At 44.8% G+C, this 16,595-nt stretch overlaps 1 protein-coding gene across 9 annotated transcripts in view; it reads left to right on the top strand.

Annotated features, from left to right (window-relative positions):
- The window catches only part of LARS2 (leucyl-tRNA synthetase 2, mitochondrial), a 189,139-nt gene that overhangs the window by 127,577 nt on the left and 44,967 nt on the right, over nucleotides 1-16,595 (top strand). For all 9 annotated transcript variants that reach the window (XM_025458240.3, XM_025458241.3, XM_035702736.2 and 6 more), the window contains 4 exons: nucleotides 4,826-4,930; nucleotides 7,686-7,801; nucleotides 11,088-11,371; nucleotides 15,117-15,215. In XM_025458240.3, the coding sequence (XP_025314025.1) occupies nucleotides 4,826-4,930; nucleotides 7,686-7,801; nucleotides 11,088-11,371; nucleotides 15,117-15,215 (604 nt within the window). The remainder of the gene's footprint in view (nucleotides 1-4,825; nucleotides 4,931-7,685; nucleotides 7,802-11,087; nucleotides 11,372-15,116; nucleotides 15,216-16,595) is intronic.

Genomic DNA, 16,595 nt, shown 5'->3' with positions numbered 1-16,595 from the left:
TAGATTTTGACCAGGTGCAGCAAGCATGCAAGATGCTGCTATATATTCATTACAGATCTGCTAATAATTTGAGTTCATAGGCCAATTTTTTTTTCTAATTGAAAAACTGTCCTAATAGAACTTTGAGGTGGAAAAATAAAAATAAAACAAAACCCCAAACCCAACTGTTTAATATAGTACTCTACATTTGTTTCATATTTTTCTTATAATGACTTTATTGGGATATAATTCCCATACCATGAAATTCACCCCTAATTTAAAGTGCACAATTCTGTGGTTGTTAGTATATCCACAGAATTATGCACAGTTTTATTTATTTATTAAGATTTTATGTATTTATGCATGAGCGATGCAGAGAGAGAGGCAGAGACATAGGCAGAGGGAGAAGAAGTTTTCCCTGTGGAGAGCCTGATGCAGGACTTGATCCCACAACCCCAGGATCATGACCTGAGCCAAAGGCAGACCCAGGTGCCCCTATGCACAGCTTTAGAACATTTTTGTCACCCCCAAAGAGATTCCATACCCTGTACCTACTGTTACCCTGAGCCCTAGCCAACTGCTAGTCTACTTTGTCCATAGATTTGCCAATTCTGGACATTTCATATGAATGGAATCGTACAGTATTTGTTTCTTTTGTGACTGGCTTTTTTCACTTGGTATAATGTGTTCAAGGCTCATCCATTTTAGTATTTTTTTCCCTTTTATTTCAGAATAATATTATACGTTTTATTTATTCATCAGTTGACGGACATTCTAGCCATTTTCTAGCTACTATGAGTGGTGTTGCTGTGAACATAAATACAGATTTCTATGTAGACATAGGTTTCATTTCCTTGTGTATGTATTTAGGAGTGGACTTGCTGGATTATATGGTAGCTCTGTTTTTAACTGGTCAGGGAAGCATCAGAGTTTTCCACAGCAGCTGCACTGTTTTACATTCCCACCAGCAGTATACGAGGGCTCCGATTTCTCTACATCTTTGCCAACACTTGTTATCGTCTGTCTTTTTGATCATGATCATCCTAGTTGATGGAAAGTAGTATCTCACTGTGGTTTTGATTTGCATTTACCCAATAGTTAGTGATACTGAGCATCTTTGCATGTTGCTTGTTGGCCATTTGTGTATCTTCTTTGGAGAAATGTCTGTTCAGACCCTCTGCCCACTTTTTAATTGAGTTGTCTTTCTTTTGTTGATTTTTAATAGTCCTTTACATATTCTAGATGCAGGTCCCTTGTCAGATGTATGATTTACAGAAATACTCTCCAGTTCTGTGGGTGGTCTTCACTTTCTATCTTACATGTAGGTCCTTAATCCATTTTTTAGTTAATTTTTATATACAACAAAGGTAAGGGACAACCTTTATTCTTCTGTGTCTGTTCATATTACCTTTTTAAAAAAATTATTTATTTGAGAGAGAGAGAACAAGCATGCGTGAGCAGGGAGAGGGGCATAGGGGGAGGCAAAGGAAAGAATCTTAAGCAGACTCCTTACTGAACACAGAGCCTAACATGGGGCTTGATCCCATGACTCCAAGACCATGACCTGAGCCAAAACCAAGAGTCGGACGCTCAACCGACTGACCCACCCAGGTGTCCCATCGTGTGATCATAATACTTTTTAATTCATGTTCTCACAGAAATGTATCTTAGATACCAGACAGCTTCTGTCTTTATGTTTTGGTCTTCATATAATATCATTTCAGAAAGGGGAAGGGGTGTTGGTTTTTAGGCAGGCTTCACAATTCTTTTTTAATCCATACAAAATATTACATTAGCTCAATGTACCGTAATATCCTCAGTCTTCCCTATCATATTGAACATTTGGCCTTTTAATGTTTGGGCCTGTTACAGAAATAGCCACTCTCTGTATTTATATCCACATAGCTCTTTTTCTCTGTAGAATTACTTCCTTAAAAGACATTTCCCAGAATGGAAATTACTTGGTCAAAGGTTATGAACATTTTTCTAGTTCTTATTACAGGTTGCTTTTATTGGTTTCTGAAAGTACTATTATCAGTTTATAATGCCATGTACAATGATACACAAATTTCAGAGCAACTTCACAAACAGTGATGGTACCTTTCTAAAAGTTTTTGATAACTTACCAGGTGTAAAATGATATTACTTCAAGATTACTTTAATGTCCATTTCACTTTTTAAAATTAACGTGTGTTTTATAAGATCCAAGTGATATATGTGTATCACATGAAAAGTCAAAAAGTGGGGCAGCCTGGGTGGCTCAGCAGTTTAGCGCCTCCTTGAGCCCAGGGCATGATCTTGGAGTCCCGGGATCGAGTCCCACGTTGGGCTCTCTGCATGGAGCCTGCTTCTCCCTCTGCCTGTGTGTCTCTGCCTCTCTCTCTCTCTCTCTCTCTGTTTCTCATGAATTAATAAATAAAATATTAAAAAAAAAAAAAAAGAAAAGTCAAAACGTATTAACAACGGCAGGAGCTTCCTTATCCAGCCACTTCATATCATTTTAGGTATGTGTTACTTAGGATATAAGTTTGGTGGCTACAACAGAGTCCTGAAAACACAGTGACTTAATAAGACAAGTTTATTTCTTGGCCACATGAATCTCAAAGCAAGTATAACAAGTCTGCTTTGTGAATGAGTCATGGCCAACACTCTTTCTGCGTTCCCACTCTGCCCTTCAAGGGTCCTGTCTTTACCTGTGTGTTTTGAGATGTTCTACACATCATCTGTGTTGTAAGTAAGAAAGAGGGAAAGAAGGACATCCTTCTTCCCTCTGAGAGCATGCCCTAGAAGTTGCTTCTGCACATACCCCATGACCACACATAGTGTAAGGAAGGCGGAACAGTGCTCTTGTGAACTATGCAGACGTGTGTCCAACTAATCATTCTGTTGCTGAGTCAGAAGGCAATGCAGGTCTGGGGTCAACTGTCACTCTGTGCTACAGCTGTTTCTATGGTACAGACCTCCATGTGTCCGGATAATATGCCCTCCCTGTTCCCTCCCAGTTCACCAGTTCTCAACATTATCCTGTGACTTTTACTCATATACCACTTCCCCTCATCTTCCATCCTTCTCTTCACATTTTATCATGTGATGTTTTTGAGAAGGGGCAGTACAGAATCAGAAATATTGGTGTCCACTTTGAGAAGTGCCAGCCACTTAGACAGCTGAGGGCAGCAGGTGCCTCTTAGCTTTGGTACCATTGGTGCTACTGAACCTCTACCCTGGAGACCCGTTTGGGTTACATGCTACTCTGCCCCCATTATAACCTGTCTTGTGCTTCCTGACTACCCCCACCAAGGTGAGTGAAGAGAAGAGCTGGCTTAGATGCCTATAGAGCTTATTTTACCCTCTTTGAAAAGAATAAATCTTACTTACTGGGCATATTCTAACTTTGGGGTTTATAAAACAGATTTTAGATAATTGTATAAAGTCTTAAAATATGGCAACTATAAGTAGTAAGAGTTCAAAAATTATAACTGTTGTCAGTTGCTTGTGTTGGAATAAGCTCAAGTAAACTCACTGATTGTTTAATTTACCCCTTTCATCCTTTCTTTCATTGGGACTGTGTTTGGGCCTTCATGCTTCCATTCCTGTATATAGTCAGTAACGATTCATCTATCAATGTCTTGTCTCCCTGCTGTGGTGGTTGTAACAAGCTTCATTTAAGATGACACACTGGGGATCCCTAGGTGGCGCAGCGGTTTGGCGCCTGCCTTCGGCCTAGGGCGCGATCCTGGAGACCCGGGATCGAATCCCACATCGGGCTCCCAGTGCATGGAGCCTGCTTCTCCCTCTGCCTGTGTCTCTGCCTCTCTCTCTCTCTCTGTGACTATCATAAATAAATAAAAATTAAAAATAAATAAATAAATAAATAAATAAATAAATAAATAAAAATAAGATGACACACTGGATAATTCCAAATTAAGTATTTTATTATGACAACATAAATGTCATTCACAACTGAGCCAAGTATACTATGATTACATTTTCCTTTTGGTAATATACTTTCTGTTTTGCCTGAAGTTAATGATGTCCTTTTTTTTTCTCATTTGCTTTGTGTTCCTTGAATTTCTAAGTCTTCCCACACCCTCCCAGAGGCTCTTTAAAATTCCTCTCAATAGAGTTTTCTACATATTCCAACCTGTCAGATAAAGTTTTGATTCTCCTTTTTCCCCTGAAGATGCTCCCTGGGCCCTCCATACTGTTCAGGCCTGACCTGGTCACTCTCAAGGCCTCTGCTGCCCATCTGCCATCCTAGGGCTTCCCCTTATCTTTGTTTTGAATGTCCTGATCTTCTTTCCTTTGGTGGATCCTGTTTCCTAGATCCCATTTCTGTCTCTTTCTTGATTTGCCCCTTTGTTTTGCTGGAACACATCCTGCACTATCTCCTAAAAAAGGGTAGGTGGGAAGAACTGTTCTATCTTCGTATGTCCAGAACTCTCGTGCCCTCTGCTTAGTTATTCTATATGTTCCTGTCCACTTCCATCTTCAGGTGTTAGGATTTAGAATTTCAGACATCTTCTTAGTCATCATAGATTTTTCTATTGCTTATTCTGTATAGTTGAGGTATTTTTCAAAAGGAAAGGGAGGTGGCAGGAACATCTTTACCATCCGTAAAGTAAAAATCCCATTTCACTTCTTTGGTTCTGAACATAGATGAACTTTTTTGTGTATTTGCATAAGCTTTTGATTTTCTCCTGGTGTGAATTATCCATTAATACCTTCAAAGAACAGATTCTTTAACAATTAGCACAAAACAGAAGTCTTAGTGCTTATTTTTCTCACTTGTCTCCTCAGAGACTCAGATGGTCTTAATATCCCAGCTGTCACTCGCTCTCATTTTCAGATTGCCTCACACCCGTGATGGCTGTGAACATGCTCACCCAGCAGGAGGCCCCTGTCGTTATCTTGGCCAAAGCTGACTTTGAGGGCTCTCTGGATTCCAAAATAGGTAAGTAGCTATTAAAATATAATCAACTTAATACACTCAGCAGGCTTCAGATCCAAATACCAGCCTGTTGCTGTCAACTGGAAGAGCTCACTGCTGATTCACGGTCTGTTTTACCTGTTTGGAAAAATGATATGCCTCTTCATTTACCCACTCACTATTTAAGAGCTACATTTTTGAAAACATACCCAGTATATCACACCTTGCTAGTTGCTATTAAGAATAATAAAAAGTGTCTGGCCCACAGGTCTGGCCAGTAGAACTAGTTGGTGAGACTTGCACGTATGACATGGGGAAGAGCACAACTCAGATGAAATCTGATTTCAGAGCTCATAGAACGAACAGCAACTGCAGAGCTGGAGATGCTGAGCACACATGATGGATTGGGCAGGGTTTGAGTGACGGCTTGAGGAGGTGAACTTGAGCCCTCTAGGGAAAGGACCATGACACAGCAGTCAGGTCGAAGGCGCATTTAGAGCTATGCACTGGAGGTCCTCCAGAGCCTTGCTCAGCCCTGGGAGTTCTAAGTTGTCACCCCACAGAGGCTGGGGGCAAACCAAGGACAGAACTGCCAACAGCTGGTCCAAGATCTACCCTCGGATGGACCTGGGTACCCCTCTCCCTTGGCATTCCCGCTGCAGATCCCAGCCAGTCTCAAAATGCCAAAAGCCTGCAGAGAAAGTTCCTTCCACACTCTCAATTTCCTGGCACCCAGAAGAAATAGCATTTCTTACTGAAATCATGTTTTCCATCGTGATTCCCAGATCAATTTTTGACAGAGTGATTTGAAGAAACATCCAAACAGAAAATGGATATTAAGCCATTCGGGTCATTCCCTTCTGACCATTTAAATCTAGAAAGTGTGTTGCTTGAGGGAAATAATTCCTTCTATTATTTTTATGTATTTTATAATTAGTAAGATGCATTAACACAACCAGCCAAGAGAAGCAATAAAGGAAGCTGTTGATGTGGCTTTTTCTCTATTGGGGGTAGGGAATATAATTTGAATCAAATTACTGGCACAATATTGAAAATTCTGAAAGAGGGGAGCCTGGGTGGCTCAGTTGGTTAAGCATCTGTCTTTGGCTCAGGTCATGATCCCAGGGTCCTGGGATCAAGCCCTGCATCGGCTCCCTGCTCAGTAGGTTCCCTGCTTCTCCCTCTGTTGCCCCCCCTGGTTGTGCTCTCTCAAATAAATAAATAAAAATCTTAACAAAAAGAAAAAATCCTGAAAGAAGAAAAAAATCTTTTTTTTGGATGTGCATGGAAATCATTTTCCCTGTTGTCTTGATTTCCCGCAGTTCCATTATTAACATTTTCTAAGTTACTGCTTCTTGCCTTCCAAGAACAAGCAATAGAAATAGAAAAGAGAAAAAGCAACTGTTTTTGCCATCCCACCTGCACGTTACAAATAGTTCACATCCTGCTGAGCCCCACATAACCCACACTGTGGTCCAGAGCATTCTTTATGTGGTCAAATAAATTTTGGCCATAATGTCTCCATTCGAACATTTTTCTTGGTTACTCCAAACCATATGCTTCGGAACGTAGCAAATGGCTCTTTCCCTTCTTGCCCATGAACACTTTCTACTAATACTTATTGCTTGCCATTTGTCGTCACCCTTCCATATCCTTCAGGTCCACTCTTAACATTTATTTGCCTTGTTAGATGCCTTTTGTCAGTTACCTCATCTGGAACACCACAGAACTTTCCATCACACCATGGAGCTTTCCATCTTGCCAAGGAGCTTTAGAACATGTCTCCCAAACATTAAATCACCCTTGTAGGGCAGTGTTCCAAAGAGGCCCTTTACGGAAATCTGATTCAAGCACTTTGTGGGTTGTCCTTAGTTTTCCCTCTTGGTGGCCACATGACGTGTTGTGTCTGCAAGGACATCAACAGTTTTGACAGCTGACTCTACAGCAGGAGTCCTCCACCTGGGGCGATTTTTGCCACCAGGGGACGTTTCACAATTCTACAGTCATTTTTCTATCACACTCAGGGGAGTGCTACTGGCAGAGACCAGGGGCTGCCCAACATCCTACGATGCTTAGCATAGCCTCACAAATCCAGGATACCAGGAGTGCCAAGATTGAGAAGGTCTGCCCTGCAGAGCCAACCACCAACAAGCTTGTTTTGACAAATAGCTGAAGCCAACAGAGTAGGCCTTGGCCCTCTGGATGAGCGATTTACTTATGCTCAGCTCCATCTCAAGGGCGTGTGTGGGTTGAACAATAAATTTCTATTCAGAATGAATGTACCATTGCCTTTGGGAACAAAACACAGCGTGCAGAAACACAGTGGCCAGCTTTCCACTTCCAGAGTGTGTGGATTTTTCTAAGGTGCCAGGAAATGCTAAAGGAGTCAGCCCTGCTTCTCGAGAGAATGCCTCTGTCCTTAGTCACTAAGGAAATTCAGATAAGAGGCTTTTCCAGATGCTCAGCAATTCATGATTTCAGTGACCAAAGGCATCTCAAATCATATATTTTAGAATTACAGCTATTTTTTTTTTAAAGACATGAAGCACAGCATAAAGAAAGGAAATCATGCTAGCGTGCTAAACTGGTTGTATTAGAGTGGTGGGTTTCTCCAAGACTGTCCTCCATTTTCCCAAGGAATGTGCTGCATTTTTAGAACTTCCATAGCTAAAAGAGAGTCTCCCTTAGGAATCGAAAGCTGAGTGTCAATGCTGTCAGTTATTTTGTGACTTGGGTATTTGCAAAGAAGGCGTTCTGTGTTTTTTTCCCCTCTGAATAGGAATTCCCAGCACCAGCCCAGAAGACACCACCTTAGCCCAGACTCTGGGCCTACCCTACTCTGAAGTTATAGAAACTCTGCCAGACGGCACGGAGAGAATGAGCAGCTCTGCTGAGGTTGGTTCCCTGTGGCACGGGCCTGACAGCTTCTCAAATCCTGACCTTGAGGATCCAAACAGGAGTTTGATGAGACATTTTCTTTCAGGTGCACATCACAGCCTACCATTTCACTCATGGTCTTGCAGCCTCATTTCATAATCTATGAAAACAAAACCATATTTTTCTTCAAGATCTAGAAATTTATCAACTCTACATCAAGCCTAATCCTAGAATAGTATGGTTTTCATAGTCACTATATTTGGGGAATCTTCTCCTTGGAGGGGAAAAAAAAATCCCCTCTTCCAAGGATACGGATTCCTTGGGAGGGTGGCTGAAATTGGCTGTTCTTCCTGGAGGTCTCTATTCTCCCCATATGACTGACTTGTTTTTGCCTAAAGTTAAGCTTATGTATAGAAGTGAACACTGAAGTTGAATCACGTTTATTTACTTGGGTCAGGTTCTCTCTTGCCAGGTGGTAGGTCTGGCAGGATTTGACCTTAGCCTTGCCATTGACCTAGGCCAGGAAGTGTGATGATAGGGGTAGAGTGAGGGGTGAGTGGGAGACAGCAGAGATGGTGTTTCTCAAACCTAAGAGTAACCCCAGAATCGACTGGGGCCTTGTTCACATACACAGTGCCTTCCCCAACCTGGAGATTCTCATTCAGCAGTCCTGGGTAGAATCTATGAATTTGCATTTCCAACAAATTTACAGGTGCTGCTGCTGCTGCTGCTGATGATGATCCAGGATCCACACTTTGAGAATCACTGGCCCAGAACTTTGCTACTCAAAGTCTGGTCCCGGGACCAGGAGTGCAGGCATCACTTATTAGAAGTGGAGACTCCCAGACCTTGCCCGAGTCTAATAAGATCCCCATGCAATTTGTGTACTTATAAAGGTTGACCGTTCTGATTTAGAGTACTCTCTCTTAAATGTGGCCGCCTTTTGGAAATACCTGGAAAGTTTCTAAACGACTGATACTTGAGTCCCACCCCAGAAATTCTGATGTAAAGATTATGGGGTGGGAGACACGGATTGATCATCAAGTGTGTTCAGAACTCCCCTGCTGTGATTTTATTTTATTTTATTATTATTTTTTTTATTTATTTATGATAGTTACAGAGAGAAAGAGAGGCAGAGACACAGGCAGAGGGAGAAGCAGGCTCCATGCACCGGGAGCCCGATGTGGGATTCGATCCTGGGTCTCCAGGATCGCGCCCTGGGCCAAAGGCAGGCGCCAAACCGCTGCGCCACCCAGGGATCCCCCCTGCTGTGATTTTAATGTGCCACTGAGTCTGGGGACTACTGGTTTCACGTGCCATGTACCTGCCCATGTCTCTGAATCACCCGGGAGATGCTTATGGGTCCCAGCCTGTGTGATACTGATTCAATTAGATCTGAAGATCCAGGATTTTCAGGTTTGGGATTACCTGGCTAGAGGATATTTTATATATATGCATATAGATAAATATAGATGTTTAAAAATAAGAGTAAATGACAACATTTTCTGGCCTCATGTTTGTGCCTTCACTGCATAAATGGTATCCCCAGACATGAGTCATGCTCTAAGATGTTGAACCTTAAACCTTCTTTTAGACTGTGTTGGAGCAGGTTCCCTGGAGGTGGGGCAGAGCCAAACCAAGGTGCCTCTAAGGGAGCCCTGGATATCTCTCTGCAGGGCAAGAAAGGGGACACTCGTGGCTGAAGTTAGGCATCTGAAGTGCCCAGAGAGCTGCGCACTCCTTAGTATAGGACTGATGTTAATTATGCTCCCGGGCTTCTCCAGATAGTTTTGGTAGTCTGTTGAATCCTCTCCTGGCTCTTGACTGAATATATAGGATAATAATGAATTCTTTCAGTGAGTGGAAGGAGAACAGGTGGTAAAAGGCTCCTATCATCTGTGAGTTTCTGGAATGTAAAGACAGTGATACATGGAGAAGGTGGCCTTTCAAGAGAGCTTGAAGTCATTTGTCCTGTGATTATATGATGGTGGGAGCGCAAAACAAAGAAGATGCCTCCCAGAGTATGAGTGCTTCCTTGGTAGCAAGCTCTCTGTGTGCCTCCAAAGACACTGCAGACCCCCCTTTTTGATAAAAGTCACTATACTTCTCTCTTTATGCCTCATCATCATAAGCTCGTTGCAGGCAGGGGACAGAATGCCTAGCAGAAGCCTGGCACATAGTAGGTATGCAGTCCATCTTCGGTGAACCAATTCCAGGATACCCACGATCCCCCCGTTGGCATTCCACGCTGACTTGATGCTCATTAGCTTGGTTCTGTGAAAAAGCATCAGGTGAAGAGAGAATTTCTCTTCTACTTTTAGTGTTTTGCTCTGCTCTCTGTGAAATGGGAGCAATTTAAATATAAAAGGAATGGTTCAAGTTCTTGCAGCTGTGGCTCTATGTTCCCCTGCTTTCCTGAAATACTTCTGCTTTAGGATATTGAATTTTCTTTTCTGGATTATTTTTCTCCCAACAGGGTACTAGTCATTAGAAATACATATCATGCAGTTCTTTGCTGGCAGCTCAATGCTGACATTTGATGATCTCTGTACTATCCCAGGGCTCAGGTGATAAGGAGAACCGCAGAACCAGGGCCAGTTTGTCCATGAGACACGGGGGACACAGTACCTAGGGCTTTTATGGTACTTTTAGGGGACCCCAAAAAGATGTCTTTTTTTTTTAGGTTTTATTTATTTATTCATGAGTGACACAGAGAGAGAAGCACAGACATAGGCAGAAGGAGAAGCAGGTTCCCCACAGGGAGCCCGATGCAGGACTCAGTCCCAGGTTCCCAGGATCATGACCTGAGCCAAAGTCAGACACACAGGCAGCCCCAGTGGCGCGGTGGTTTGGCGTCGCCTGCAGCCTGGGTGTGATCCTGGAGACCCGGGATCGAGTCCCACATCGGGCTCCCTGCATGGAGCCTGCTTCTCCCTCTTCCTCTCCCTCTGCCTGTGTCTCTGCCTCTCTCTCTGTGTCTATGAATAAATAAATAAAATCTTTAAAAAAAAAATAGACGCTCAGCCACTGAGCCACCCAGGTGCCCTGCTGATTTCTTTTAAAATCAGAGGGGAAAAAGTGAACTTTTAGGGTCAAAATAATGTTCATCCTCGACACAGTCATAAGACATAATTTTTAATACTATCCTAAGGAGGAAAGGGGCCACAGAGGCAAAGGCACCTAAGGGCTTATGAAGTCACAACACTGCCCAGCACAGACTATAGCAGTATGGGGGGGGTAGGGGGGTGGGGGACAGCTTGTCCTTGTGGAGGGAAGAATAGGCTCTCTGTCCTTTCCCTCACAGTTCACAGGCATGAACCGGCAGGATGCGTTTCTAGCCTTGACGCAGAAAGCCCGGAAGAAGAGAGTAGGTGGAGACGTGACAAGTAACAAACTGAAGGACTGGCTGATCTCACGACAGCGGTACTGGGGCACGCCCATCCCCATGGTGCACTGCCCGGCCTGTGGCCCAGTACCCGTGCCTCTGCAGGATTTGCCCGTCACCTTGCCCCACATCACGTCTTTCACCGGCAAGGGAGGCTCCCCACTGGCCGCGGCTTCAGAGTGGGTGAACTGCTCCTGCCCTAGGTAAGGAACCGCGCCCCCAGCCATGGCCTTGGCTGTGGCCCCCAGCAGCCTGCTGGAGTTTCAGGCTCTCAGTTCCCTTTCTGGCACTTCCGCCAGACTGGAAAGAATACCCTAGGTCTTTCTAGACCTTCGAGAGAAGGGGCTGGAATCTGAGGCCTGGCCCCCAGCATGAGCTCCCTCTCCTCTGTTCTGTGCTGGCAAAAGCAACAGCGTCCATTCACACCTTTACCAGAAATACCTGCCAACCGATGGAAAGCTACACGTTTTCATCCTGGCTTTCTAAAAGACCACTGTCTTCCCTTTCATATTCCAGAGAGCTCCTTGGAGCTGATAGAAAATGTTTTCTCCTCTCTGCCTTAGTTTTCCCACCTAGTAGCTGATGATAGGGGAGGTTTTTTCACAAGTAGCAGAGTGGTAGCTCCAAGGGTGAGTATGCACAGGGGTTTCATTCTGTAAGACACTGAAACATCTTCTCACTTTGGAAGTAGGATTGTATTTTATGGTTAGTTCACTGGCAAATAGGGTGTTTGTGACACCATACCAGCTGATTAGACAAATAAGTAACCAATCCCAGCTCCAGAATCTTTCTCCTTCCTTCTCTGCCTTACAGATCTTGATGAGGATGTTAAACTAATTTGGTCCTCTGCCAGTACAGAGCTGGGTTATGAGGTTGGCAATCAGGTAACAATCTCACAGTTGCAAGGCCCAAGCTGGGGAGTCAGACAGTAATGGATTCAAGCCCTGGCCCTGCCTCTTAACTAGCTATGTGATCTTGGTAGAGTCACATAACTTCTCTGAGTTTCGATTTTCTTATCAGAAACTAATATAACCCCTTCAAAGGGCTACTCAAAAGTACAGAATTAACACCTGTAATCCTCCACAGTGACACCTAACAAATATCTAGTAAATGGAAGTGTTACCACCATCCTTTCAGGTCCTCATCCCTAGGTGGTTTTAAGATCTAAGATGGGACTTGTGGGCAGGAACATAGGGAGCTCTGAGCCTTTTCAGGGTAGAATTGTGGGCTCCAGGAGAAAATAGCACACCCTCTTTATTGATAAGCAGTGACAAAGGGCTTCCCTGCTAGAGACACTGGCCTTCAGCACACCAGCTACAGCAGCCCAGGACCCGTCTGGTGGGGATAAGGCTTCCAACCCTGGCTGCAGATTCCTGGAGGGTGGAGCCCAGACTGTGGTGTTGATGAAGGCCCCCTGGATGATTCTAATGAGCATGCAGGACCATTAGTCATGGAACAGCATGGCCAAGCAGGGCAGTAGAGTTCAACAGATGTGGATTCCTTACTCTTGTGCTCCAAGACCTTGGGTAGATTTCTTAACCTCTCTGAATTTTAGTTACTCATCTGCAAAACGGGGACATGAGTAGTATCTACTTCGTAATCTCCAGGGTTCCTAAGGATTAAGTGAGAGAATGCCCGGGAAGCATTTGGCTCAGCGCCTGCACCCACTTTCACTGTTAGTACCATTGGAGCTAATGATGATCATACTGCTGTCACTGTCACCATCACCCATCTGCCCCACTTACCAAGTAGCCTGTGCCACACTAGCTCTTAGTGTCAGGAATAAAACGTGTTGGTTGTCCTCAAGTCCCACGTGACTGTTACAGAGAAAATCATCATGGCAAGCTGTAGCCAGACGTTACTCCTTTGATCAGTTGAGCCCTGCATTTTCTTCCTTTTTTTTTTTTTTTTAATTTCTATTTATTTATGATAGTCACACAGAGAGAGAGAGGCAGAGACATAGGCAGAGGGAGAAGCAGGCTCCATGCACCTGGAACCCGATGTGGGATTCGATCCCGGGTCTCCAGGATCGCGCCCTGGGCCAAAGGCAGGTGCTAAACCGCTGCGCCACCCAGGGATCCCTGCATTTTCTTCCTGACTTGGACACCTGCATTGATGGTGAAGGAGAAGAAGTAACCTTTATCTTGTCATTATTTCCCCAAATAGTGTCTGAGTTCTGGTTGATTGCTCTCCACATAAAGAGATGTGGCTTTAATTTAGAGATGCACTGAGATCAGTGTCTTCTAGCAGCTCTGGGTGGTAGGAAACAGGACTCCCTCCCATAAACATCTGCCCCTAGGGACCACCACTGTTCCCGGAGGGAGGCCCCGGTGAGTCCCAGAGCCCCCTCATATCTGGGGTTCCTTTGTCTCTGCTCAGCCACTTCTACTTAATAAGCAGGAGTTTGGGGGGTGGCTGTTCCCTTCGGTACGATTTATAAAGCCAGTATGAACTGCTTCACAGATGCAGGATATAACTGCAGGCCTTCTTTTACTTTTAAATTAAAAGCAAACTCATACTCTTGCACACAAAGTTAGCAGACAATTCATCCGTTCCTCTCGAGGCTTCTCAGAATCTCCAAGAACCCCCAAGGATTCAGACTGCCAAAAGGGCAGCATTTAGAGGGGTGGTTGGTCCCGCTTCTACACCTCAGAAGGAAGAACCTGGAATGAGAACTGTTCTCCTACTGTGCTTCTCATTGCCACAAAGGGCCCCCGTTAGTAGCTGATGGTTGCTGACTCGTTGCATCCACTGCTGATCCAGGCCTTGAGGAGTCTTTAGTGGCGCTGGGCCCCTCCTACGCTAGGCTTGGCTAAGGGCATCCTCTCATGGGTTCCTAGAAGTGGGGTTTTTTGCATCCGGTTTGTGCAGTCCCACAGGCCCATCACACTGGGCACATGCTTCAGAACCAGTTCAACAGTTGGGCCCTTGAGGAACCTTACTCCTCCCCAGACATCCCCATCCCTAGGATGAGGATCACTTGTTCTTTTCAGCCCCTCACACACCAGCGATCTCTCTTCATTCTGGAACAGTGGTGCTATCTTCACCCTTCTGTGTCCTGCCCTTCAGTGATGGGAACTTCTGATTTGTGGTGTTTGCCAATTTCTATAGTATTGATACTTCCACCAAGGGCTAGTTTCGGCTACAAACTTGACATCACTTGTCACCGAGCTGAGAAGAGGTGCGAACACTTGATTTTCACAAGCTGGTATGAATTGGCTCCAGCACACCACTGCCATTGGGCCTCCAAGGTGACCTCCCTTCCAAGGTCATCCTGTTGGGTTTCAATTTCTGCACTACCCCCAGTCCTCACAGAGATAGAGAAAACCCAAGTTCATTCCTCAGCACAACATCTATGTTTGGTTTTCAGCTTCTCTTTGCAAATTGATTGGTTTCGCAAGTATCATGAAGTAGGCCTTGGCTGAAGGCAATCTTGACATGCCTAAAATAAAAGTTAACGTGCAAAACAGACACTCCTGGTGATTAGATTTTCAACCAGGTAGAATTGAGACAAGTGGAGAATAATGCCTTTACTTGTTGAAGATTTAAATTTCTATTTATAAATTTCTTTATTTTTTTTTTTTTAAGATTTTTAAAATCTATTTATTGAGAGACACAGAGAGAGACAGGCAGAGATACAGGCAGAGGGAGAAGCAGACTCCATGCAGGGAGCCAGACGTGGGACTCGATCCCAGGACTCCAGGATCACACCTTGGGCCTAAGGTGGTGCTAAACTGCTGAGCCACCCGGGCTGCCCTATAAATTTCTTTAAAACTGTACTCAACCATACAAGGGGAGAGCATCTTCTGAATCACCAGTTCATGATAAGGCATTGTTCTTAAGACCTTCTAAATTGATACTAACCTGTCATAGCTGTCTCAAAAGCTGGTGGAACACCACATTAAGATTTATAAACGAACCAATTGATGAGTTTCCTTTATTTCTTAGGTGCAAGGGAGCTGCCAGGAGAGAGACAGACACGATGGATACCTTTGTTGATTCCGCCTGGTACTACTTCCGCTATACTGACCCGCAGAACACTCATAGGTGAAGCACTGCCGAACCCTTTGAATATGCGTCAGTCTGGGACCTCCCAAGAAGCTGATGCCAAGATGGAATTATAGATGCGAGAGATTCACTGGGGGCAGCGCCTGAGAGGATGGGGGGGAGGGAAGCAGGAGTTGGTGGGGAGAGGCCTTAGACCACCATCGTGCAAGCCCCACACCCAAAAAATAAGTAGGGACAGGAAGGAGGGATGGGTTGAAGAGCCTCAGACCACAGCACAGTTCTGAAAAAGTCTCAGCCAGGCCGATGGGAAGCCCTGAGCAACGCTTGTCCAGTAGAGTCCCAAGTCCAGCAGAAATATCCCTGTGCTGGTCCCCTCCCTTTTGGGGAGCAGGAGCTGGCAGTGGTTCCGAGGCACACAGCTGGAAGCTGCTAGTCAATTGTGCCCCTTGAAACAGGCCCTCATAAGGCAGTATGTCGGATTTTTTTTTTAAGATTTTTAATTTATTTGTTCATGAGAGACACACAGAGAGAGAGAGAGAGAGAGAGAGCCAGACACACAGGCAGAGGGAGAAGCAGGCTCCATGCAGGAGCCTGACGTGGGACTCAATCCCGGATCTCCAGCATCACTTCCCGGGTGGAAGGCGGCGCTAAACCGCTGAGCCACCCGGGCTGCCCATGTGTGTTGGATTATTAAGTTCAATTTTTCACAGCCAAGCAGATCCCAAGTACAAGAAAAATGCAAAAACCAAAGAAGCAAGAAAATGCTGTTGTCCTAGCCTTCTTGGCCCTGTGGTGAACCGCACTGATGGGGCCATAAAGATGTAATGTTGTTTACTTAGCTGACAATAATGATGAGAGGGACGTAGGTAGGGAGCAGGAGGGAGCTAGGAAGCATTGTCTCTTGTCACATACACACAGTCATTTCTAAAACTGATAAATCGATTGTGAGTATAATTGCCAGAAGAGACAGCTACAAGAATTCCGAGTGGCTGAGGGCTGAGTGGGGGCAGTGTTCACAAAGGCAGGGGCTGGGGGCCAGTGTTGAAAGGACAGACCTCTCGGTATAATCTGAGTTTGCAGCCCTTTGCAGATTTCTCAAAGATAAATAGATGACCTCTGGGGATAAGAGCCATTGGGAGAGGGGATAAAGAGAATGAGCAAAAAAGAAAGCAAATGCCGAGTGCACAAAAACCACAAGCACCGCACTTCCAAGACCTTGCCAGGCTGCTCTTTGTCCACAGAAGAACCATCACTTTCCTAAGTCCACGCATAAAAATGCCCCCTTTTTCTCTCCAGTGGCTGTAAAATAATACATTTCCAGTGAGATGGGCACTCCTGCCCTCCCCCTGCCAGAGTCGTGCCCTGCAGTACTGCGATTCTGTCATTCCAAGTCCAGGCCATCCGGGAAGGAGGGGACCC

Source organism: Canis lupus, chromosome 20, assembly GCF_003254725.2.
Source record: "Canis lupus dingo isolate Sandy chromosome 20, ASM325472v2, whole genome shotgun sequence".
Classification (NCBI taxonomy): domain Eukaryota; kingdom Metazoa; phylum Chordata; class Mammalia; order Carnivora; family Canidae; genus Canis; species Canis lupus.
This window is presented reverse-complemented; position numbering and strand designations above follow the sequence as displayed.